The 25,031-nt window shown below is 42.2% G+C and overlaps 1 protein-coding gene across 2 annotated transcripts in view; it reads right to left on the bottom strand.

Moving 5' to 3' along the window:
• SLC27A6 (solute carrier family 27 member 6) overlaps positions 1 to 25,031 on the bottom strand; it is an 82,518-nt gene that overhangs the window by 14,716 nt on the left and 42,771 nt on the right. For both annotated transcript variants that reach the window (XM_077291517.1, XM_077291506.1), the window contains exons 6-9: positions 18,688 to 18,882; positions 14,924 to 15,014; positions 13,601 to 13,799; positions 10,743 to 10,840 (exon numbers count right to left, since the gene is read on the bottom strand). In XM_077291517.1, the coding sequence (XP_077147632.1) occupies positions 10,743 to 10,840; positions 13,601 to 13,799; positions 14,924 to 15,014; positions 18,688 to 18,882 (583 nt within the window). The remainder of the gene's footprint in view (positions 1 to 10,742; positions 10,841 to 13,600; positions 13,800 to 14,923; positions 15,015 to 18,687; positions 18,883 to 25,031) is intronic.

The raw sequence follows: 25,031 nt of genomic DNA, 5'->3' as shown, positions 1-25,031 counted from the left end.
ATCTAGATAAGTTCCTTCGGGGGTCTAGTTTCCAAAATGGGGTCACTTGTGGGGTGTTTCTACTGTTTAGGCACATCAGCGGCTCTGCAAATGCAACGTGATGCCCGCAGACCATTCCATCAAAGTCTGCATTTCAAATGTCACTACTTCCCTTCCGAGCCCTGACGTGTGCCCAAACAGTGGTTTACCACCACATATGGGGTATCAGCACACTCACAACAAACTGGGCAACAAATATTGGGGCCCAATTTCTCCTGTTACCCTTGTGAAAATAAAAAATTGCTTGCTAAAACATCTTTTTTGAGGAAAGAAAAATGATTTTTTATTTTCACGGCTCTGCGTTGTAAACTTCTGTGAAGCACTTGGGGGTTGAACGTGCTCATCACACATCTAGATAAGTTCCTTGGGGGGTATAGTTTCCAAAATGGGGTCACTTGTGGGGTGTTTCTACTGTTTAGGCACATCAGGGGCTCTGCAAATGCAATGTGACGCCTGCAGACCATTCCATCAAAGTCTGCATTTCAAATGTCACTACTTCCCTTCCGAGCCCTGACGTGTGCCCAAACAGTAGTTTACCCCCACATATGGGGTATCAGCGTACTCACAACAAACTGAGCAACAAATATTGAGGTCCAATTTCTCCTGTTACCCTTGTGAAAATAAAAAATTGCTTGCTAAAACATCTTTTTTGAGGAAAGAAAAATTATTTTTTATTTTCACGGCTCTGCGTTGTAAACTTCTGTGAAGCACTTGGGGGTTGAACGTGCTCACCACACATCTAGATAAGTTCCTTGGGGGGTCTAGTTTCCAAAATGGGGTCACTTGTGGGGGGTTTCTACTGTTTAGGCATATCAGGGGCTCTGCAAACGTAACATGATGCCCGCAGACCATTCCATCAAAGTCTGCATTCCAAAACGTCACTACTTCCCTTCCGAGCCCCGGCATGTGCCCAAACAGTGGTTTACCCCCATATATGGGGTATCAGCGTACTCAGGAGAAACTGGACAACAACTTTTGGGTCCAATTTCTCCTGTTACTCTTGCAAAAATAAAAAATTCTGGGCTAAAAAAATATTTTTGAGGAAAGGAAACACATTTATTATTTTCATGGCTCTGCGTTATAAACTTCTGTGAAGCACTTGGGGGTTCAAAGTGCTCACCACACATCTAGATAAGTTCCCTTGGGGGTCTAGTTTCCAAAATGGAGTCACTTGTGGGGAGTTCCTACCGTTTAGGCACATCAGGGGCTCTGCAAAAGCAACCTGACGCCTGCAGAGCATTCCATGAAAGTCTGCATTTCAAAACGTCACTACTTCCCTTCCGAACCCCGACGTGTGCCAAAACAGTGGTTTACCCCCACATATGGGGTATCAGCGTACTCAGGAGAAACTGGACAACAACTTTTGGGGTCCAATTTCTCCTGTTACCCTTGGGAAAATAAAAAATTGTGGGCTAAAAAATCATTTTTGAGAAAAGAAAAATTATTTTTTATTTTCATGGCTCTGCGTCATAAACTTCTGTGAAGCACTTGGGGGTTCAAAGTGCTCACCACACATCTAGATTAGTTCCTTGGGAGGTCTAGTTTCCAAAATGGGGTCACTTGTGCGGGAGCTCCAATGTTTAGGCACACAGGGGCTCTCCAAACGCGACATGGTGTCCGCTAATGATTGGAGCTAATTTTCCATTCAAAAAGCCAAATGGCGTGCCTTCCCTTCCGAGCCCTGCCATGCGCCCAAACAGTGGTTTACCCCCACATATGGGGTATCATCGTACTCAGGACAAACTGGACAACAACATTTGGGGTCCAATTTCTCCTATTACCCTTGGGAAAATAAAAAATTCTGGGCTAAAAATCATTTTTGAGGAAAGAAAAATTATTTTTTATTTTCACGGCTCTGCGTTATAAACTTCTGTGAAGCACCTGGGGGTTATAAGTGCTCACTGTGCATCTAGATAAGTTCCTTGGGGGGTCTAGTTTCCAAAATGGGGTCACTTGTAGGGGATCTCCAATGTTTAGGCACACAGGGGCTCTCCAAACGCGACATGGTGTCTGTCATGAATCCCCAATGGCTAGGGATAGCACAGGACAAGCAAAGTACAAATAAATAATGGACGAGCTCTAGGGTGATGGAACCTGGGCTGACCGCTGCCCTACGCCTGACAAACGCAACTAGAGATAGCCAGGGAGCGTGCCTACGTTGGTTCTAGACGCCACGCACCAGCCTAAGAGCTAACTAGTACTGCAGAGAAAATAAAGACCTCACTTGCCTCCAGAGGAATGAACCCCAAAAGATATAGTTGCCCCCTCACATGTATTGAAATGAGAGGAAGGCACACACATAGAGATGATATATATAGATTTAGCAAATTGAGGCCCGCTGTAAACTAGAAAGCAGAACGATACAAAAGGGGACTGAGCGGTCAGCAAAAAACCCTAATCAAAAAACCATCCTGAGATTACAAGAACCCATGTGCCAACTCATGGCACATGGGGAGAACCTCAGTCCACTAGAGCTACCAGCTAGCATAGAGACATAATAAGCAAGCTGGACAAAAAACCAAACAACTGAAAATCAGCACTTAGCTTATCCTGAAAGATCTGGGAGCAGGTAGGCAGGAACCAAACAGAGCACATCTGAATACATTGATAGCCGGCAAGGAAATGACAGAAAGGCCAGGTAAAATAGGAAACACCCAGCCTCTGATGGACATGTGGAAACCAAAGGCCGCAACCCACCAAAGTCACCCAGTACCAGCAGTAACCACCAGAGGGAGCCCACAAACAGAATCCACAACAGTACCCCCCCCTTGAGGAGGGGTCACCGAACCCTCACGAGAACCCCCAGGGCGATCAGGGTGAGCTCTATGGAAGGCGCGAACCAAATCAGTCGCATGAACATCGGAGGCGATCACCCAGGAATTATCCTCCTGACCATAACCCTTCCACTTAACCAAATACTGGAGTTTGCGTCTGGAAACACGAGAATCCAAGATCTTCTCAACAACATACTCCAATTCTCCCTCCACCAGCACCGGAGCAGGAGGCTCAACCGAAGGAACAACGGGCACCTCATACCTCCGCAACAACGACCGATGGAACACATTATGAATAGCAAACGATGCTGGGAGATCCAAACGAAAAGATACAGGGTTAAGAATCTCCGAGATCCTATAAGGACCGATGAACCGAGGCTTGAACTTAGGAGAAGAGACCTTCATAGGGACAAAACGAGAAGACAACCACACCAAATCCCCAACAAGAAGTCGGGGACCCACGCTGCGACGGCGATTAGCAAACTGCTGAGTCTTCTCCTGAGATAACTTCAAATTGTCCACCACCTGATTCCAAATCTGATGTAGACTGTCCACCACCATGTCCACTCCAGGACAATCCGAAGACTCCACCTGACCAGAGGAAAAATGAGGATGAAACCCCGAATTACAAAAAAAAGGAGAGACCAACGTGGCAGAACTAGCCCGATTATTAAGAGCAAATTCGGCCAGTGGCAAAAAAGCAACCCAGTTATCTTGGTCAGCAGAAACAAAACACCTCAAATAAGTTTCCAAGGTCTGATTAGTTCGCTCCGTCTGGCCATTCGTCTGAGGATGGAATGCAGACGAGAAAGACAAATCAATGCCCATCTTGGCACAAAACGTCCGCCAAAATCTAGACACAAACTGGGATCCCCTGTCAGAAACGATATTCTCCGGAATCCCATGCAAACGAACCACGTTCTGAAAAAATAAAGGGACCAACTCAGAGGAGGAAGGCAACTTAGGCAAGGGCACCAAATGAACCATCTTAGAAAAGCGGTCACACACAACCCAGATAACGGACATTTTCTGTGAAACCGGGAGATCAGAAATAAAATCCATGGAAATGTGCGTCCAAGGCCTCTTCGGGATGGGCAAGGATAACAACAACCCACTGGCCCGAGAACAGCAAGGCTTAGCTCGAGCACACACTTCACAAGACTGCACAAAGGTACGCACATCCCTAGACAAGGAAGGCCACCAAAAAGACCTGGCCACCAAGTCCCTAGTACCAAATATTCCAGGATGACCAGCCAACACAGAAGAATGGACCTCGGAGATGACTCTACTGGTCCAATCATCCGGAACAAACAGTCTTTCTGGTGGACAACGATCCAGTTTATCCACCTGAAACTCCTGCAATGCACGTCGCAAGTCTGGGGATACGGCGGACAATATTACCCCATCCCTAAGGATACCAGTAGGCCCAGAGTCTCCAGGAGAGTCAGGCACAAAACTCCTGGAAAGAGCATCTGCCTTCACATTCTTTGAACCTGGCAGGTATGAAACCACGAAATTGAAACGAGAAAAAAACAACGACCAACGAGCCTGTCTAGGATTCAAACGCCTGGCAGACTCAAGGTAAATGAGATTCTTGTGATCAGTCAAGACCACCACACGATGTTTAGCACCCTCAAGCCAATGACGCCACTCCTCAAATGCCCACTTCATGGCCAAAAGCTCCCGATTACCCACATCATAATTGCGCTCGGCGGGCGAGAATTTTCTAGAGAAGAATGCACATGGCTTCATCACCGAGCCATCAGAACTTCTCTGTGACAAAACCGCCCCCGCTCCAATCTCGGAAGCATCAACCTCAACCTGAAAAGGAAGTGAAACATCTGGTTGACACAACACAGGAGCAGAAGAAAACCGGCGCTTAAGTTCCTGAAAGGCCCTCACAGCCGCAGGAGACCAATTAGCAACATCAGCACCCTTTTTAGTTAAATCAGTCAAAGGTTTAACAATACTGGAAAAATTTGCAATGAACCGACGATAAAAATTAGCAAACCCCAAGAACTTCTGTAGGCTCTTAACAGATGTAGGTTGTGTCCAGTCACAAATTGCCTGAACCTTAACGGGATCCATCTCAATAGTAGAAGGAGAAAAAATGTACACCAAAAAAGAAATCTTCTGGACTCCGAAGAGACACTTTGAGCCCTTCACAAACAGAGAATTGGCCCGCAGAACCTGAAACACCTTCCTGACCTGTAGAACATGAGACTCCCAGTCATCAGAAAACACCAAAATATCATCCAAATACACAATCATAAACTTATCCAGATATTCACGGAAAATATTGTGCATAAAGGACTGAAAGACTGACGGAGCATTGGAGAGTCCAAAAGGCATTACCAAATACTCAAAATGGCCCTCAGGCGTATTAAATGCGGTTTTCCACTCATCACCTTGTTTTATCCGCACCAGATTATACGCACCGCGAAGATCTATCTTAGTGAACCACCTAGCCCCCTTAATGCGAGCAAACAAGTCAGTCAATAATGGCAATGGATACTGATATTTGACTGTAATCTTATTCAGAAGGCGATAATCTATACAAGGCCTCAGGGAACCATCTTTTTTTGCCACGAAAAAAAAACCTGCTCCCAGAGGGGACGAAGATGGACGAATATGTCCCTTTTCCAAGGACTCCTTAATATAATTCCGCATAGCAGTATGCTCTGGCAGTGACAGATTAAATAAACGACCCTTAGGGAACTTACTGCCAGGAATCAATTCTATAGCACAGTCACAATCTCTATGAGGAGGGAGCGAATTGAGCTTAGGCTCCTCAAAAACATCCCTATAGTCAGACAAAAACTCAGGGATCTCAGAAGGAGTAGATGAAGCGATAGAAATCGGAGGTGCATCATCATGAACCCCCTGACATCCCCAGCTTAACACAGACATTGTTTTCCAGTCCAGGACAGGATTATGAGTTTGTAACCATGGCAGACCCAGCACTAGTACATCATGTAAATTATACAGTACAAGGAAGCGAATCACCTCCTGATGAACGGGAGTCATGCGCATGGTCACTTGTGTCCAATACTGCGGTTTATTCATAGCCAAAGGTGTAGAGTCAATTCCCTTCAGAGGAATAGGGACTTCCAGAGGCTCCAGACTAAAACCGCAGCGTTTAGCAAATGACCAATCCATAAGACTCAGGGCAGCGCCCGAATCCACATAGGCATCAACGGAAATGGAAGACAGTGAAAAAATCAGAGTCACAGACAAAATGAACTTAGGCTGCAGAGTACCAATGGCAAAAGATTTATCAAGCTTTTTTGTGCGTTTAGAGCATGCTGATATAACATGAGCTGAATCACCACAATAAAAACACAATCCATTTTTCCGCCTATAATTTTGCCGTTCACTTCTGGACTGAATTCTATCACATTGCATAGTCTCAGGTGCCTGTTCAGAAGACACCGCCAACTGGTGCACGGGTTTGCGCTCCCACAAACGCCGATCAATCTGAATGGCCATAGCCATAGACTCATTCAGACCTGTAGGCGTAGGGAACCCCACCATAATATCCTTAATGGCCTCAGAAAGACCATTTCTGAAGTTTGCAGCCAGGGCGCACTCATTCCACTGAGTAAGCACCGACCATTTCCGAAATTTTTGACAATATATTTCCGCTTCATCATGCCCCTGAGAGAGGGCTAATAAAGCCTTTTCAGCCTGAATCTCCAGGTTGGGTTCCTCATAGAGCAATCCCAATGCCAGAAAAAACGCATCCACACTGAGCAATGCAGGATCCCCTGGTGCCAATGCAAATGCCCAATTCTGAGGGTCGCCCCGCAGGAAAGATATTACAATCCTGACCTGTTGAGCAGGGTCTCCAGAGGAGCGAGATTTTAAAGAAAGAAACAATTTACAATTGTTCCTGAAATTCAGGAAGGTAGATCTATCTCCAGAGAAGAACTCTGGAATAGGAATTCTAGGTTCAGACATGGGAGTGTGAACAACAAAATCCTGTATGTTTTGAACTTTTGCCGCGAGATTACTCAGGCTGGAAGCCAAACTCTGGACATCCATGTTAAACAGCTAAGATCAGAGCCATTCAAGGGTTAAGAGGAGATAAGAAGCAGCTAGACAGCAATTAAGGGCTAGGCAGCAAAACTCTGAAGGGAAAAAAAAATTTTTTTTTCCCTTAAACACTTCTTTTTCTCCTGCTTCAGCCCAAACAATTAACACTTTGTGGGCCGGCTATACTGTCATGAATCCCCAATGGCTAGGGATAGCACAGGACAAGCAAAGTACAAATAAATAACGGACGAGCTCTAGGGTGATGGAACCTGGGCTGACCGCTGCGCCTGACAAACGAAACTAGAGATAGCCAGGGAGCGTGCCTACGTTGGTTCTAGACGCCACGCACCAGCCTAAGAGCTAACTAGTACTGCAGAGAAAATAAAGACCTCACTTGCCTCCAGAGGAATGAACCCCAAAAGATATAGTTGCCCCCTCACATGTATTGACGGTGAAATGAGAGGAAGGCACACACATAGAGATGATATATATAGATTTAGCAAATTGAGGCCCGCTGTAAACTAGAAAGCAGAACGATACAAAAGGGGACTGAGCGGTCAGCAAAAAACCCTAATCAAAAAACCATCCTGAGATTACAAGAACCCATGTGCCAACTCATGGCACATGGGGAGAACCTCAGTCCACTAGAGCTACCAACTAGCATAGAGACATAATAAGCAAGCTGGACAAAAAACCAAACAACTGAAAATCAGCACTTAGCTTATCCTGAAAGATCTGGGAGCAGGTAGGCAGGAACCAAACAGAGCACATCTGAATACATTGATAGCCGGCAAGGAAATGACAGAAAGGCCAGGTAAAATAGGAAACACCCAGCCTCTGATGGACAGGTGGAAACCAAAGGCCGCAACCCACCAAAGTCACCCAGTACCAGCAGTAACCACCAGAGGGAGCCCACAAACAGAATCCACAACAGGTGTCCGCTAACGATTGGAGCTAATTTTCCATTCAAAAAGTCAAATGGCGCTCCTTCCCTTCCGAGCCTTGCCGTGTACCCAAACAGTGGTTTACCCCCACATATGAGGCATCGGCGTACTCAGGAGGAATTGCTCAACAAATTTTAATATCCATGTTATCCTGTTGCCCATGTGAAAATGAAAGAATTGAGGCTAAAAGAAATTTTTGTGTGAAAAAAAAAGTACTTTTTCATTTTTGCAGATCAATTTGTGAAGCACCTGGGGGTTTAAAGTGCTCACTATGCCTCTAGATAAGTTCCTTGGGGGGTCTAGTTTCCAAAATGGGGTCACTTGTGGGGGAGCTCCAATGTTTAGGCACACGGGGGCTCTCCAAACGCGACATGGTGTCCGCTAAAGATTTGAGCCAATTTTTCATTCAAAAAGTCAAATGGCGCTCCTTCCCTTCCGAGCCCTGCCGTGCGCCCAAACAGTGGTTTACCCCCACATATGAGGTATCAGCGTACTCAGGACAAATTGGACAACAACGTCTGTGGTCCAGTTTCTCCTTTTACCCTTGGGAAAATAAAAAAATTGTTGCTAAAATATCATTTTTGTGACTAAAAAGTTAAATGTTCATTTTTTACTTCCATGTTGCTTCTGCTGCTGTGAAACACCTGAAGGGTTAATAAACTTCTTGAATGTGGTTTTGAGCACCTTGAGGGGTGCAGTTTTTAGAATGGTGTCACTTTTGGGTATTTTCAGCCATATAGAACCCTCAAAATGACTTCAAATGTGAGGTAGTCCCTAAAAAAAATGGTTTTGTAAATTTTGTTGTAAAAATGAGAAATCACTGGTCAAATTTTAACCCTTATAACTTCCTAGCAAAAAAAAAAATTTGTTTCCAAAATTGAGCTGATGTAAAGTAGACATGTGGGAAACGTTATTTATTAACTATTTTGTGTCACATAACTCTCTGGTTTAACAGAATATAAATTCAAAATGTGAAAATTGCGAAATTTTCAAAATTTTCGCCAAATATCCGTTTTTTTCACAAATATACTCAGAAATTATCGACCTAAATTTACCACTAACATGAAGCCCAATATGTCACGAAAAAACAATCTCAGAATCGCTAGGATCCGTTGAAGCGTTCCTGAGTTATTACCTCATAAAGGGACACTGGTCAGAATTGCAAAAAACGGCAAGGTCATTAAGGCCAAAATAGGCTGGGTCATGAAGGGGTTAAGGTTGTTGTCCTGCTGGAAGGTGAACCTACGCCCCAGACTCAAGTCTGTTTCTGCCTCTAATTCCTCAAGGATTGCCCTGAATTTACAGTAGCTCCATCCAACTTTCCATCAAATCTGACATGGGGCCACACACCCCTAGGGCACATAACCCTTATCCAGTCATCTTTCCCACAGTTTTAATTGCGTACGCCTGTTTTCCTTTTCACTTCCCATTCACACAAAACTATTTTGGCACATAGAAAGATAAAACACTTAGTGATTAGGGACCATCCATATTAAAAGGTCACCTTGATGTGGTTGGATGGCTTTTGTGCTCTTTGAACAAAAAAACGCTAACTAGGTTCCCTTTCTGTTTAATGTTTGCAGGAATATTGAAGTTCATGTATGAATTTTTTGCAGTGCTCTGACCCACCGTGTGTTAGGGGTCGAGTTCCCGTCTCTGCACAGGTGGAATCTCGGGCCATCTCCGCTGCGGTCTCCCATTCTTCTCCTGCCGCAGTGGAGTCTGCTCAGTGGAGACGTCGGTCCCAGCGTCTTGCTCAGTTCCACTCTGTACAGAGAGTTGCTGCTGCTTTTCCTGCTTCTGCCATTGAAGTCAGTGCTGGGCAGCAGCGAGCAGACGCTTCTGGGACTAAGTCCTGCTTATCTCGTTCAGAGCATGCCCAGAGTAAGATCTCTCAGTGGAGATCGAGGGTCACATGATCAGACACTGCAGCTAAGGTCCTGTAGGTGCTCACGCTCTGTGGCAGCCTCCCATTGGTCCTTCTTGGTAGGTCCTGTATGTGCTGCAACTATTTAAGGCTCGCATGGCCGCACGGCCATGCGCTAGTATTGCTTTCATTTATGTACTTTGCGCCAGTGTGGTCTTTTATGAGTGTGTTCAGGGACCCGGCTGAAATAAGCCCCTAGAATGCTGGCACCTCCGGTGAGGAGTTTGTATGCTTGTGCATTCAGGGACCTGGCCGAAATAAGCCCCTAGAATGCTGGCACCTCCGGTGAGGAGTTTCGTATGCATGCAAGACCACTGACTGTTCTTGTTTAGACAGTTAGCCTGTGCCTCTGTGGAGTCTAACAGGGCGCAGTGCTTTGAGTTCACGGCTGCTCTGTGAAGTAACAGAGTTAGCTAACACCGCCATTTAGTTCCGCTATTTGCTAGCAGCAGGTTCTCCTGCACGGTGGACGCCGGGCTGCAAACGCATCTATCCTAATAAAATATATACATTCATTAGGTGCGTTCCGCTAGCCCTAACAGCGTGTATATATATGTTGGCAGCAGTGTACAATCCGAGTGCAGTTCGAGATTAACGTGCTAAAGAATAGGAGAAGCATACTGAGGGATCTAAAACACTCACAACACTCTGACCATTCTTTGCATATGTGAAAAAACACGATTATCTGAATGGGGCCTAAAACAAAGCATAGCTCATGATGCGCAAAGTGTACAGGGTTCAAGACTTTGAATATATCAGGAAAAACTCAAGAAACTTGTCATGAGATGCTTCAAGGTAGTAAGGAAAATGCTGACATGAGTGAAAGCTATAAATACGATTAATATTTTATTTGGAGTATTACTGCGGTACTTTTTAAGCTCTCACAGCATTTATACACCTTTTTATGTCTAAATACAGAAACTAATAAATGATCTATCCCTAATCACAGAATCTCCCTCTGTCTTATACTATGGTTAGATTATGTACAGGAACTTATATTATTTATGAAGCTTATGTTATTACCTGATATACCCACTCCATAGACGTTGGCTTCTTGTATGAAGTCAAGCATTCCAATTATATCAGACACTTCAGTCGTAGCAACATTTTCACCTTTCCATCTAAAAAAAAGAAACATAATTTGATTAAAAATGTTCCATATTTCTTCTAAACACATTTTTAATTATTGTCAAAGGAACATTGTCCTCACTCTTCGAAGAATGTAGTTAGGAAAAAAAATATCTACCGTAAGTAAACTGGACAATACAACCACCTGTCACATTGCTATATGTGTAGATGGACCCAAATGATGGTGGGAACATAAACTGCAACATTAGCCGTCATAAAAATAATGGGAGTGGAGAATCTTATGGGAAACAACTCTGTATCATTAGAAAACCTATACTAGCAGCTTCACTAAGCTCCTCCAATGCAGTGGAGTAGTGTGGGGGAGGGGACGGGGTGCTTGGCCTGACTGCAAATATTTAGGGGCCAAAGTTTTAAAAGAAACAGAAGTATTCATTTATCTATTTTCTTCTTTAAAAATGTTGCACCGGTAAGAAGTGATGCTGCTAGTGATGACGATCCAAGGCAGTCAACATGCCGAGTGCCCAAGATCTAAGGGCCAGCGCCACTTTGAACTGTATCAGCAAAAATATGATGCTGATACAATTGGATCCAATATTAGAGCAGGGAACTGTAGGCTAACAATGCACAATATGCACAATAAGTCAGCAGCCCAATGCAGTGCATCACTGCACTGTGACACCTGTGGCGGCCCACTTTGTGTGCAGGGGATAAGAGGACTTGTTCACTCAGATTAGGTGAGAACAAACTTTATATAATTTATTTTTGCACAAAGGAGGCATTATTACTTTTGGCAGGGGAATTCGTGGGGTATCATTACTATGTAAGTGGACACTAAAGGTAGATTATTTGTTTTAAGGGTGTTAGAGTCACACTAAAGTTGTGTGATCATCTTAATTGTCTGTTACCAAATTGTATATTAGAGAGATTTAAGTATACACAGAGAAAAACTACTAATGATTGGCCACACAGCCACAAGTAGAAAATCTGATTTATTGCGGAAAAGGTACATCCTTATATAGATTATCACTTATCATATTGATCATTGGTAAAACCTTTTAATTTCTCCTCCCTCAGGAGGACTTTAATCAATATTAATTTGCTTTTATGATTCGGTACTTTTCCTAAGCATTACTTCATTCTTTATTAATAAAAAGTGAGCTTGCTATTAAATCAAAGTCTTCATAAGGGTTTTAAAACTTGCTGACAGGTATGACTTTTAGCACATAGACACATAACCAGTCTCTTTGATTCATAATGTTCATAAAAGCATCCATTTCGTATATGTTCATTCATTTTGGATATCATCAATCAAATACATATCCTTAATAAGGGGACAGTCAGTGGACATTATTATTTGGGTAAGGGAGAACAAAACTTTCTTTGCTCTAGGTGCAAACCAAGCTACTCCACTGTATAATGCAGAGACAGATTACTGTACAATGTTTGGTGTAAAAAGTACAATTCCATGAATGAAAATGGGCAGAACAAGCTCTGTGTAGACATTGAGCTATCAAGCAATGATGGACATTTAAGTCTTGCAGCCTGCGTAGGTGGCTAAAGGGTGCATCTCAATACAGGATAAGGATTGCAATGTACTTCCAATGTAAACTATCTCTTCAGTTGAAAAGTGAGCATACCCAATAAAAAAGCACTAGAAAAGGTTTTTGGGAGAATAACATGACTTTGCAATGAGAGTAGTTTGTTGTTGGTATAATATAGGTGAAAGGGTATGCAGTTTCGAAATACTTTTGCATGTAAGCAAATGTGCCTGTTGAATCTTTGTTCCCTTTTAAACTTTCCAAGGTCATTGACCTAGACAATGAAATCTTTGCTGTTTGCTTCTAACATAGTGTACATTCTGAATTGGCCCCAACCCCCTCAGCCTCCCTGTGTCATCTTTGCCATCACAATAAGCCTAGTCATCCAAGTGTTGGTAGGCCTGTTGCACAATGATCTGAAAGTTGGACGCTCCACAATATCCTTTTTAAGACTTTATCATTACACTGTTCCTCGTTACTTCTGTAGGGCAAGTATTATGAAGTCATTATGTATTATGACTTTTCTATCTTTCAATGGCTAAGAATTTGTTAATTAAATAATAAAACGAATGTTCAGGAATGAAAAGTTGCATTCCCTAAAGTGGACATGTCATTAATTCTGTCAGAATGTGTTATTTGGCATTTCATAAAATTCCTTAAGCGTTAAAAAAATACTATTTTTTTCTCCTTATAGGACAGGAAGCTGCTGTAGAAACTTGCAAGTAAAATAATGCCAAGATCAAGAATGCATTAAAACTCTTTGTTTCATTTACAGTAGATACCATGATGCAGTGCGGGATATGTGGTATGATGGTTGCAAACAGCATTAGGTAGACCATTACTAACTTATTATGGAGCCACTGAGGTTCTGCCAAGGTTTCCAATAATTTGATGAGAAGAAAAGCACTGTATAGTTTGCTAATCTTGTGGTCGAAAGAGCCAGAGAACTCTCATGGCCGTAAAAAGATAGCCGATGGTGTCCTTGACCAAGTATTGTGACTAAACACATCAGGTTCATCCTAGGCAGATGTGAAACACACGTCTCATGCAATCATCACCACAAGTGTGTGACTTTAGTCTTTCCCTATGAGATAGATTGTTGCTGGTGACTTGGGCTGGTTTCATAAATTCTATCCATAATAGAATTTTTGCTAATATCTAACTTGTCCATTTTTTTCCCTCAAAGCAAACATCAAATGTTGAAGTGAGGCCCTAATGAATGAAGCCAGGAAAACATCAAATGTTGTTACTGACCTAAATGTATCTCCAATTCTGTCACGAAAGTAGAGAAAATTATCGTAATCTTGAACCATCAAATCTCCAGTGTTGAAAAAAACATCTCCTTTCTTAAATACATCACACAACAATTTCTTGGTTGTGTGTTTTTTATTTCCAGCGTAACCAAAGAAAGGATTAGCATGATTCACTTTGGAAATGAGAAGTCCAGTTTCACCTTTGGGTTGGATGAGAAAGAAAAAATAAATAGTAATTTATAAAAAAAAAAAAGTTCCTAAAGCATACAGTATGATTCAAAAAGTATCAGCGAACATCCAAATGGAAATGTGGAGCTGAACAACTCTGCAGATCTTCCGCTATCTGAGATATAAGCCATTCCTTTAACATGTTCAGGTGGAATATGTACTGTGTGCTTCCTGGATAGATGTATAGCCATGTCAAAATATGTGGGAGACACGATATTGGATACAAAATGTGAAAGTGCGTCCATCTACTGGAATTATCCATTTAGAAGGTACTTGTGTTTAGGTTGTCGCATATACCCCATGACTAAAATAGCTTTAACTATAAAATATAGAATGGTAACCAGAAGTAAGGACTAAAATATAACTTTAAATTAACAAGTTTAAAAGGGTCTGAGGAGACACCCAATGAGAAATAGACTTTGATGCTGTGAAAACAAATCAATAAATACCACTTATCAATCAATCACAGGGCGAGATATGTAGTAAATTCAGTTATCTCAATGCCAGTCAGTGCATAATACTCATTAACGAGTGAAAAGAATGAGATACGTGCATATAATTATCTAAAATGGTAAGTCACCGCTCCCTTATATACCACCTCAAATGGAACTGATGCTATACGTTTTATGTAACCACCCCAATTAGAATTCAGTGTGTGGGGTATTTTATATCAACAAACCATAAGATGTATCAAGTCATATAATCAAATAAATCCATTAGGTGTATCCAATAGAAAAGTAAAAAGGATTGATATCACCCAAGCATTGGCCAACCACTGAGACAAGAAACATTAGGGTACTAATGAGTGATCCATGAAGGTTCAGTCATAGACTTTAAGTATTCACCCGATGCGTTTCTACTCATTTGGGGTTCATCAGGAGCTCAGGAATACTTCTATTGTGCAAATAGCCAGTTGAGAAAGAGGCCTGCCGCTATCTGTGGTTAGCAGGACATAGTGGTCAGCCCTCTTTTTGGGTGAGATCAATCCTTTTTACTTCTCCACTTTTTACTCCTTCACTTAATTAATATTGGCTATATTTTATAAAATATAGAACCCGTGTGAGTTTCTAAGTATCCATAAAAAAGACCACTTTACCTTTTTTTACTCTTTCACACCAGCCATCTTTGTTTTTTATTGGTTCATCTTTTTGAATGTCATACTTAATGAGTTCAAAAGGAAAGACAAGCTGAGAACAGAAATAAAAACAAATCGATTTATTGACACAAATTGGTAAGTTCATGATAATTGTGTGTGATATAAATTATAAAGTGCAGATCATGTTTTAAACGGGCAATACACAATACAAGTGAAACCTAATGGTTCCAGACGATGTGCTAAAACCTATGCTCACCTACCAGATCAGCACTGTTTCTTCGAATTCTTTACTGTTTTACCCACCAGAGTCCTAATATCAAAATCAAGGGATGCCACAAGGCCACTGTAACCAATCAACTTCCACTGCAGTCTGCACATTCAACTTTTTCCACCTTAAGTCCACTATCATTGACTTGTATATAAGTGGAGAACCATCTTAAAAAATAAGGCAGCTCTGTGTAATTTTTTTCCTATACATTTACTGATTTACATTATTAGAGGAGGATTCTATCTTTTTACATCACTAGTGGGGAAGACTTTTCTTCCTAATTAATATTTTAATGCCTATTAACATATCATGAGTTATCTTGAATAATAGAAATTAACAACAAATAAACTTGTCATTTTTCAATTTTTTACTTACGTTTATTCATCCTCAATGTCCAAGATCCTGTCAGCCTCCAACAATGACATGTCAGCACATGGGATTGGTGCAGCCTGAGATTGACTAAAATAGTGATGCGCCTACTCATCATGTCATTGTTGGAGGTTACTGAAACAGGAGCAGGTGCGTAGCCAAGCCAGCACTGCCATGGAAGCAGCAGATTGGGAATTTGGATATATTAATTTTTCAATTGATTTTTTCTTTTAACCCCTTCCCAACATGTCAGGTGCTGGTGTATGGAGCAGGTTTTAGAGCGGACTCTAGAGCAGAGGCCACTCCAGGTTGAGACAGATGCACTTGCTGGCAACTACCCTAACAGCAGTGACCAAAGCAAACTCTGATCATTGCTGTTTAATCCCTTAAATGTAGCCGTCATTCTCTGACAGTGTCATTTAAGGCACATAATCCTGAGCACCAAAACAGGAGGGGATTTGGCTCCAAGAGAGGTGGCAGATGGTCCCACTGCAGCTCCAGTGTCCGATATGGTAGGCCAAAGCCGTGGATGCTAGTTAGGTTCCAGACTGAGACGAAGATGGTCAGGCACCGAAGGCCAAAGCTATGCCGATCAAGGTCCAGACTGCGCTCATCGACGGTTAAGCTCTGAAGACCCAAATTATACCAGTCAAGGTTTTCAGCCTAGATAACATCGGTCAACAGTCAAGTATTATCCCCTGCCAATACGAACTGAGGAGACGTTAATTGGTGGTCAAGCACCAAAGAGACACTAGGAATACCTGGCCAGAGACTCCAGTCTAGGCCTGTGATCGTAGGAGACATGTGAGACAGACCGTCATTTCAAGCACAGACCTATGGTACCGAGCGTGGTTAGGAGGAGGGCTACAAACCAGACGGGGTCTGGATGATAAGTGGATCAGGCAGACATTGTAAAAAAAACGTGCGGCGAGTGAGATAAAGCCGCGGCCCCCGTCAAGGAGCAGAAAGACGCAGAAATTTCCAGACACTGTTAACGCCAAATACTGTCTTGCTCCCCCACCAGAATTACAGTGGGTACAAAAATTATTTATGCCCCTTTAAATTTTTCACTCTTTGTTTTATTGCAGCCATTTGGTAAATTCTGAAAAGGTATTTTTTTTCTCATTAATGTACACTATGCACCCCATCTTGACTGACAGAAATGTAGTAATTTTTGCAAATTAAAAAAAAAAAGAAAAACTGAAATATCACAAGGTCAAAAGTATTCAGACCCTTTGCTCAGTATTGAGTAGAAGCACCCTTTTGAGCTAGCACAGCCATAAGTCTTCTTGGGAATGATGCAAAAAGTTATTCACACCTGGATTTGGGGATCCTTTGCCATTATTCCTTGCAGATCCTCTACAGTTCTGCCAGTTTGGATGGTGAACATTGGTGGACAGCCATTTTCAGGTCTCTCTAGTGATGCTCAATTGGGTTTAGGTCAGGGCTCTGGCTGGGCCAGTCAAGAATGGTCACAGAGTTGTTCTGAAGCCACTCGTTTGTTTTGTTAGCTGTGTGCTTAGGGTCATTGTCTTGTTGGAAGGCAAACCTTCGACCAAGTCTGAGGTCCAGAGCACTCTGAAAGAGGTTTCCATCTAGGATATCTCTGTACTTGGTCGCATTCATATTTCCTTCAATAACAACCAGTCATCCTGTCCCTGCAGCTGAAAAACACCCCTATAGCATGATGCTGCCACCACCATGTTTCACTGCTGGGATTATATTGGGCAGGTGATGAGCAGTGCCTGATTTTCTCCACACATAATGCTTAGAATTATCACCAAAAAGGTCTAGCTTCATCTCATCAGACCAGAGAATCTTATTTCTCATAGTCTGGGAGTCCTTAATGTGTTTTTTAGCAAACTCTATTCAGGCTTTCATATGTCTTGCACTGAGGAGAGGCGTCCGTCGGGCCACTCTGCCATAAAGGCCTGACTGGTGGAGGGCTGCAGTGATAGTTGACTTTGTGGAACTTTCTCCCATGTCCCTACTGCATCTCTGGAGCTCAGCCACAGTGATCTTGGGGTTCATCTTTACCTCTCTCACCAAGGCTATTCTCCCATGATTGCACAGTTTGGCTGGACGTCCAGGTCTAGGAAGACTCCTGTTGGACCCAAACTTCTTCCATTTAAGGATTATGGAGGCCACTGTGCTCTTAGGAACCTTAAGTACTGCAGAAATTCTGTTGTAACCTTGGCCAGATCTGTGCCTTGCCACAATTCTGTCTCTGAGCTCTTTGGCCAGTTCCTTTGACCTCATGATTCTCATTTGGTCTGACATGCACTGTGAGCTGTGAGGTCTTATATAGACAGGTGTGTGCCTTTCCAAATCAAGTCCTATCAGTTTAATTAAACACAGCTGGACAATGAAGGAGTAGACCTATCTCAAGAAGGATCACAAGGAAATGGACAGCATGTGACTTAAATATGAGTGTCTGAGCAAAGGGCCTGAATACTTATGACCATGTGATATTTCAGTTTTTCTTTTTTATTAAATTTGCAAAAATTACTACATTTCTATTTTTTTCTGTCAAGATGGGGTGCAGAGTGTACATTAATGTGAAAAAAATGAACTTTTTGAATTTACTAAATGGCGGCAATGAAACAAAGAGTGAAAAATTTAAAGGGGTATGAATTTTTTCTGAACCCACTGTAGGTTGGACTGTAGACTCGAAGCTGATACTGAAGATACCTGTTGTATACGAATCCATATACGTATGTTATATAGTTACTTGTCAATATCGTCCTTTTGTGATTTGTCATTTCCAGTATCCCTGTTTATAGTTTGTATGTTTAACAAAATAATTACATTGTTGTTTCCACCTGGTGCCTCTGCTGTTGCATTTTAGTCACCTGCTTACAGCTGCATACGCCCCAATACCGTTTTGCGTGACCATTGCGATGGGACCAATGAATTGATGCCAAAAAGCAGTGTGAAAGCACCCTAAGAAAGGAGCTATGACAAGGGCTATTGCTATAGTACCGATAGAGTAGAATTTTGGGAGTTTTATTTACTGTTTAGTATTTATATGACTTGACAGATTAATTACACCTTAATTAATGGGAAATTGCAAAATATACAGAATATATCTTGGGTAGTTATTTGCTTAAAACTTAAATTGCCTTACCTTGTAAAAGAAATTGCTGCGCCCAACGGATCCGATTTTTCCAGTATGGTTCATAAAACAAATGTTACCCTCTGTGGCACCATACAGCTCACACATCTTTATATCTCCAAATCTCGTGATGAATTCTCTCCACACATCACTACGGACACCATTTCCAACAGCCATGCGCACCTTGTGATCCTTTTCATCTTCTCTCTGAGTTAGCACAAAAAATAACATGAAATCAAGATTATACTCTATTAATCAACAACAGATTCCATGTTATATGAGATGTTGTTCATTATGATAGGGAGAAAGTAGTGCCACTGCCAGCTAATAAGAAATATTAGTTATGCTTTACTGCTATTTATAAGTTACCATAACCAGCCAGGAAACAACTTATCAGCTAGACACCACAATGAGGAACCTCAAGTTATTGCCCATACTGACAAAATATCACCTGACCTAAGTGGTTGAGTCATCCATCCATGTGAAATCACTGTGATGGACAACCAGGCAAATGGCAACCAGTATATGGCATTATTAAAAAGGTTGATATAGAAAATGTTCAGCACAGCCTAAAAGAGGAGGTGCATAGATATAGGTTCCCAAACCTTAATACGTGGAATAGTTACAACTAGCACACTCCAATGTGATGCAAAAAGGGGGGTGTTTAATATACATACAGTAGTCACAAACGTTTCGGTCTGCAATAGACCTTCATCAGTGTGCTAAATATAGCGTGAATGGTATATATAGTAGAACCCCGGTAGGAATTAATTGATTGAGACTCCACTTGCGGCGGATACCGCGTGGCTCTCGTGCCTCTTCCTCTCCCGCTAGCTGGACTGACCTACCATTCAAAACTGTTTTCAGTGCAATTTTTCCAGTTAAACTTACATTTTGATGTGAATCAATTAATTCCTACCGGTGTTCTACTATATATACCATTCATGCTATATTTAGCACACTGATGAAGGTCCATTGCAGACCGAAACGTTTGTGACTACTGTATGTATATTAAACATCCCCCTTTTTGCATCACATTGGAGTGTGCTAGTTGTAACTATTCCAATTATTAAAAAGGTTGTGAATACATAATAATTTAATGAGGCTGCGCCTTCTTTCAAGATGTTGTGCAGGATGGACAACATGGTGGTTCAGTGGTTAGCACTGCTGCTTTGCAGTTCTGGGGGTCCGGGGTTCACATCCCATCAAGGACAACATCTGCATGGAGATTGTATGTTCTCCCCATGTTTGCATCAGTTTCCTCCCACACTTCAAAGACATACTGATAGGGAAGTTAGATTGTGAGCCCCTATGACAAGTTGTTATGATTGGGCATTTTGAGTCATGATAACCTCTATAATTGCATGAGGCAAATTCTTCTGTAATTGTACCATCCACGCGTGCATGAATAATATCCTGGTGCATGGATGCGGATCAGAAATACATGTATACAATCATTGAAGCACTCACCTCCTAGTAAAGTCTTAACCAATTACAACACAGAATAATTGGTCCTGCAGTAAATATCGGCATATTAATGAGCTGCATTGTTGTGCTGTTGTGAATGTGTACAACATTACCAACTTTCAGTTTGGAGAACCCTTAACAGAATTCTGGATTTCACTGAAGTCACTAGTAGGGGTGCATACATGTGTATGGCGCAAGACCATGCCCACTGGATGGGCTCTGTCTGGGAGTATGTATAACCAGGGCCAGTTTTAGACAAAGTGGGACCCTGGCAAAAGTTTAAAATGGGGCCCTAAATTCTCACATATTGCACCATCACACAAACATTTTGATTGTATTTACATGCGCTGAGTTCAGACTTTTAAACGAGTGTGATTGTCAGTATTGAAGTCGTTCGACGCTTGTTTCCCGTTCTCATTACACCGGCTGAGGAAGAATGATGGCCACAGAATGATCACTAGAAGATCAATCTGTCACCATACATATCATGCTATCAGCATCACATCTGCAGTTTTCATCGGGCGATGTGATGCTGAGAACAATGATTTTTGTTCCGGCATGCACAATCCAATCACTTGATGAATAAACATTATTTTGGTCATTTAGTATAATGCACCTCATAGTCCTCCACATAGTGTAATGCACCCCACAGTCCTCCATATAGTATTATGTGTACCACAATCCTCCATATTGTATAATGCACATCCCGTAGTCCTCCACATAGTATAATGCACACCCCATAGTTCTCCATACAGTATAATACACACCCCATAGTGCTCCATACAGTATAATATACACCCCATAGTGCTCCATATAGTATAATACATACCCCATAGAACTCTATATAGTACAATGCACACCATAGTCCCCCCCCCAGAAGTATAATGCAGCCCCCCTAGGAGTATAATGCAGCCCCATATAAGTATAATGCAGGCCTATAGAATATAATGCAGCTCCATAGGAGTCTAATGCAGCCCCCATAGAAGTGTAATGAAGACCTCATAAGAGTATAATGCAGCCCCCACAGGAGTATAATGCAGCTCCCACAGGAGTATAATGCAGCCACATAGAATACAATGCAGCCCCTTTGGACTATAATGCAGCTCCATACAGTATAATACACTCAATAGTCCTCCATATAGTACAATGCATCCCCCACAGGAATATAAAACATCTGCCACAGGAGTATAATGTAGCCCAATAGGAATATAATGCAGCTCCATAGGAGTTTAGTGCAGCCCCAAAGAAGTATAATGCAGCCCCCGCAGGAGTATAATGCAGCCTCTACTGCAATAAAATGTATCCCCATAGGAGTGTAATTCAGCCCCATAGAAGTGTAATGTAGACCTCATAAGAATATAATGCAGCCCCTGCAGGAGTATAATGCAGCCCCCACAGGAGTATAATGCAGCCACATAGAATACAATTCAGCCCCTTAGGAATATAATGCAGCTTAATACAGTATAATACACACCCCATAGTTCTCCATACAGCATAATGCACTCCATAGTCCTCCATATAGTACAATGCATCCCCCACAGCAATATAATGCATCCCCCATATGAGTATAATGCTGTTTCCATAGGAGTATAATGCAGCCCAATAGGAATATAACACAGCTCCATAGGAGTTTAATGCAGCTTCATAGGAGTATAATGCAGCCCCTGCAGGAGTATAATGCAGCCTCTACTGCAATAAAATTTATCCCTATAGGAGTATAATGCAGCCCCATAGGGGTATAATGCAGCTCCATAGGAGTTTAAGGCAGCCTCTACTGGAATATTATGTATCCCCATAGGAGAATAATGCAGCCCCATAGGGCTATAATGCAGCTCCATAAGAGTGTAACACAACTCCATAGGAGTATAATGCAGCCCCATAGGAGTATAATGCATCCCCAGAGATGTCCAGTATTATGGCCATCAAGTATTCTCCTTGTTTTCCGATGCAACACATCTCTTCACCTCAGCAGCTCCACTGCCTGGCACAGCATGGTGCGCAATGAAATTATGTCATCGCATGCCCACTGCGTCAGAAGCAGAGGGGGTATGATGGGACAGGGGGTGGCACGTGACGCTCCCTCCGCATGTGTAGTGCCAATATAATTGAATGCACAATGCAGGGGGGGTGCTGGCACATTGCCCCCTGACTCATGGTCTGCTATATTAGCGGCACGCCACTGGCTGTGGAGCTCTGGGCTAGGGGCCTGCCCCTAACGTCAACCCTGTCAATAACTTAGAAACCACCTAATCAAATCCCCACAGCCCCAAGTGCATGCGCTGGAGGGATTCATATGTCTGCAGTTTCACATGATAATAATAATAATAAATTGGTGAATGAAGGACTATCTCTTGTTTCTATTTTTTAAATGCTCTCTTTGTATGTATTGCAGGTTCACATTCTTGGACTACATCTGATTCAGTGGATTACAAAGGATCTTATTCTTCATGTTTTTTTTAACTTTGTAATAAATTGGTGAACAAGGTGTGGGGGAGTGGTTTTTTTTTTAAATAAACTATTCTTTGTGTGTTGTTTTATCACTGGGTTAGTAATGGGGGTGTCTGATAGACACCTCTCCATTACTAAACCTTGGGCTTGATGCCAGCTGAAATTAGAAAGCTGACATCAACCCCCCAAAATATTATCTCGTTTGCCATCACGCCACAGCAATCAGGAAAAGCTGTGCAAATTGCACAAATTGATGCATGTAATGGATGCTCCATTTCTTGGTAGGCTGCAGGATTGTAAATTAAGGCCAAATAACCATGGACCTTACCAGGTTATCAAAAATAGGGGGGACCCCAAGTCATTTTTTTAAATAATTTATTTATTAGGTTAATTAATCTCACAAATATCTATCCATCTATCACATATTGTATCAATCTATCTCATATCTATCTATACTTTACAAAAAAAGCATAAATGCCGCAAGTGAACGGAGGTGCGGAATTAATGCGGAAATTCACCTGCGTCAAAGCCTAAACAAACAATGATCGGGTGCACATACCATAGTATACAGGGTTACTGATGACAATGTTCAGCACTGCACCACCATTGCCTAGCTGATTTATATAGGAACTAACAATAGCAATATTATGTGGGATATTAAAGGACCATAATTCGGATACTACAGTACATTTTTGGGCAATTATGAAACATAGGGAGTATCATTTTGGTATCTTCATGTGCAGTAATAATATACAGTCATGGCCATTACTTTTGTGGTTTTTCAGAACCAATGGCCTATTTCATCAAGACCGGTGTGAACAACATTGATCCTGATGAGGGGTGTGTTGAAATGAAATGCTCCCGATTCATTTATAGGCGCAAGACTCTTAAGAGATCACGAGTGTTTGACAGATTGCTTGCGCCTCATCAGAAATCTTATTTCAGAGTAAGATTTCTGGAGTAAGGATCACCACAGCTTGTCATTAATTACCTGCACTTTGAAAATGTGCATTGGATGAACCAGAATGTTAAATTACCTGCTGGATCCATTTAGATAAAAATATAAAAACATTGTCTAGAGTTTTACTTTCCACATAAGTTTATCAAAAGTAGAGATCCCCTTTACTTAATATACTGTATGTGTTAAAGGGAACCTATCAACAGGATTGTGCACAGTAACCTACACACCCACCGGTATACTGATCAAACTTATACCTTGGGTGAGGAAATCCGTCTTGTGGTTGTTGTTTATTCTTTATTTTCAGTTTTGAGTTAATGATATGCTCATGCTCCGGGGCGGCCTATGGGGGGGGTGTCTTCATGTGGTGCTCTGAATAGATATTCATAATGAAGACTGCTGATAGGTCACTGATCCCTCACTGACCTCCCCCCTAGTTTATATAATGAATATACACTCACTGGCCACTTTATTAGGTACACCTGTCCAACTTCTTGTTAACACTTAATTTCTAATCAGCCAATCACATGGCGGCAACTCAGTGCATTTAGGCATGTAGACATGGTCAAGACAATCTCCTGCAGTTCAAACCGAGCATCAGTATGGGGAAGAAAGGTGATTTGAGTGCCTTTGAACGTGGCATGGTTGTTGGTGCCAGAAGGGCTGGTCTGAGTATTTCAGAAACTGCTGATCTACTGGGATTTTCACGCACAACCATCTCTAGGGTTTACAGAGAATGGTCCGAAAAAGAAAAAAAATCCAGTGAGCGGCAGTTCTGTGGGCGGAAATGCCTTGTTGATGCCAGAGGTCAGAGGAGAATGGGCAGACTGGTTCGAGCTGATAGAAAGGCAACAGTGACTCAAATCGCCACCCGTTACAACCAAGGTAGGCCTAAAAGCATCTCTGAACGCACAGTGCATCGAACTTTGAGGCAGATGGGCTACAGCAGCAGAAGACCACACCGGGTACCACTCCTTTCAGCTAAGAACAGGAAACTGAGGCTACAATTTGTACAAGCTCATCGAAATTGGACAGTAGAAGATTGGAAAAACGTTGCTTGGTCTGATGAGTCTCGATTTCTGCTGCGACATTCGGATGGTAGGGTCAGAATTTGGCGTAAACAACATGAAAGCATGGAACCATCCTGCCTTGTATGGAGCATCTTTGGGATGTGCAGCCGACAAATCTGCGGCAACTGTGTGATGCCATCATGTCAATATGGACCAAAATCTCTGAGGAATGCTTCCAGCACCTTGTTGAATCTATGCCACAAAGAATTGAGGCAGTTCTGAAGGCAAAAGGGGTCCAACCCGTTACTAGCATGGTGTACCTAATAAAGTGGCCGGTGAGTGTATGTACATACTGCTAAAAAAAAAAACTTCTGCAGGCAGGTGGTGGCACCTACGCTGCAGCATAATCACATGTTTAATGTGCAGTTAATTATTGTGTTGGATGTTTTCCTGAAGAGTATAAAAAAAAAATT

The sequence above is a fragment of the Ranitomeya variabilis genome, chromosome 1 (assembly GCF_051348905.1).
Source record: "Ranitomeya variabilis isolate aRanVar5 chromosome 1, aRanVar5.hap1, whole genome shotgun sequence".
In the NCBI taxonomy this organism is placed as follows: Eukaryota; Metazoa; Chordata; class Amphibia; order Anura; family Dendrobatidae; genus Ranitomeya; species Ranitomeya variabilis.
This window is presented reverse-complemented; position numbering and strand designations above follow the sequence as displayed.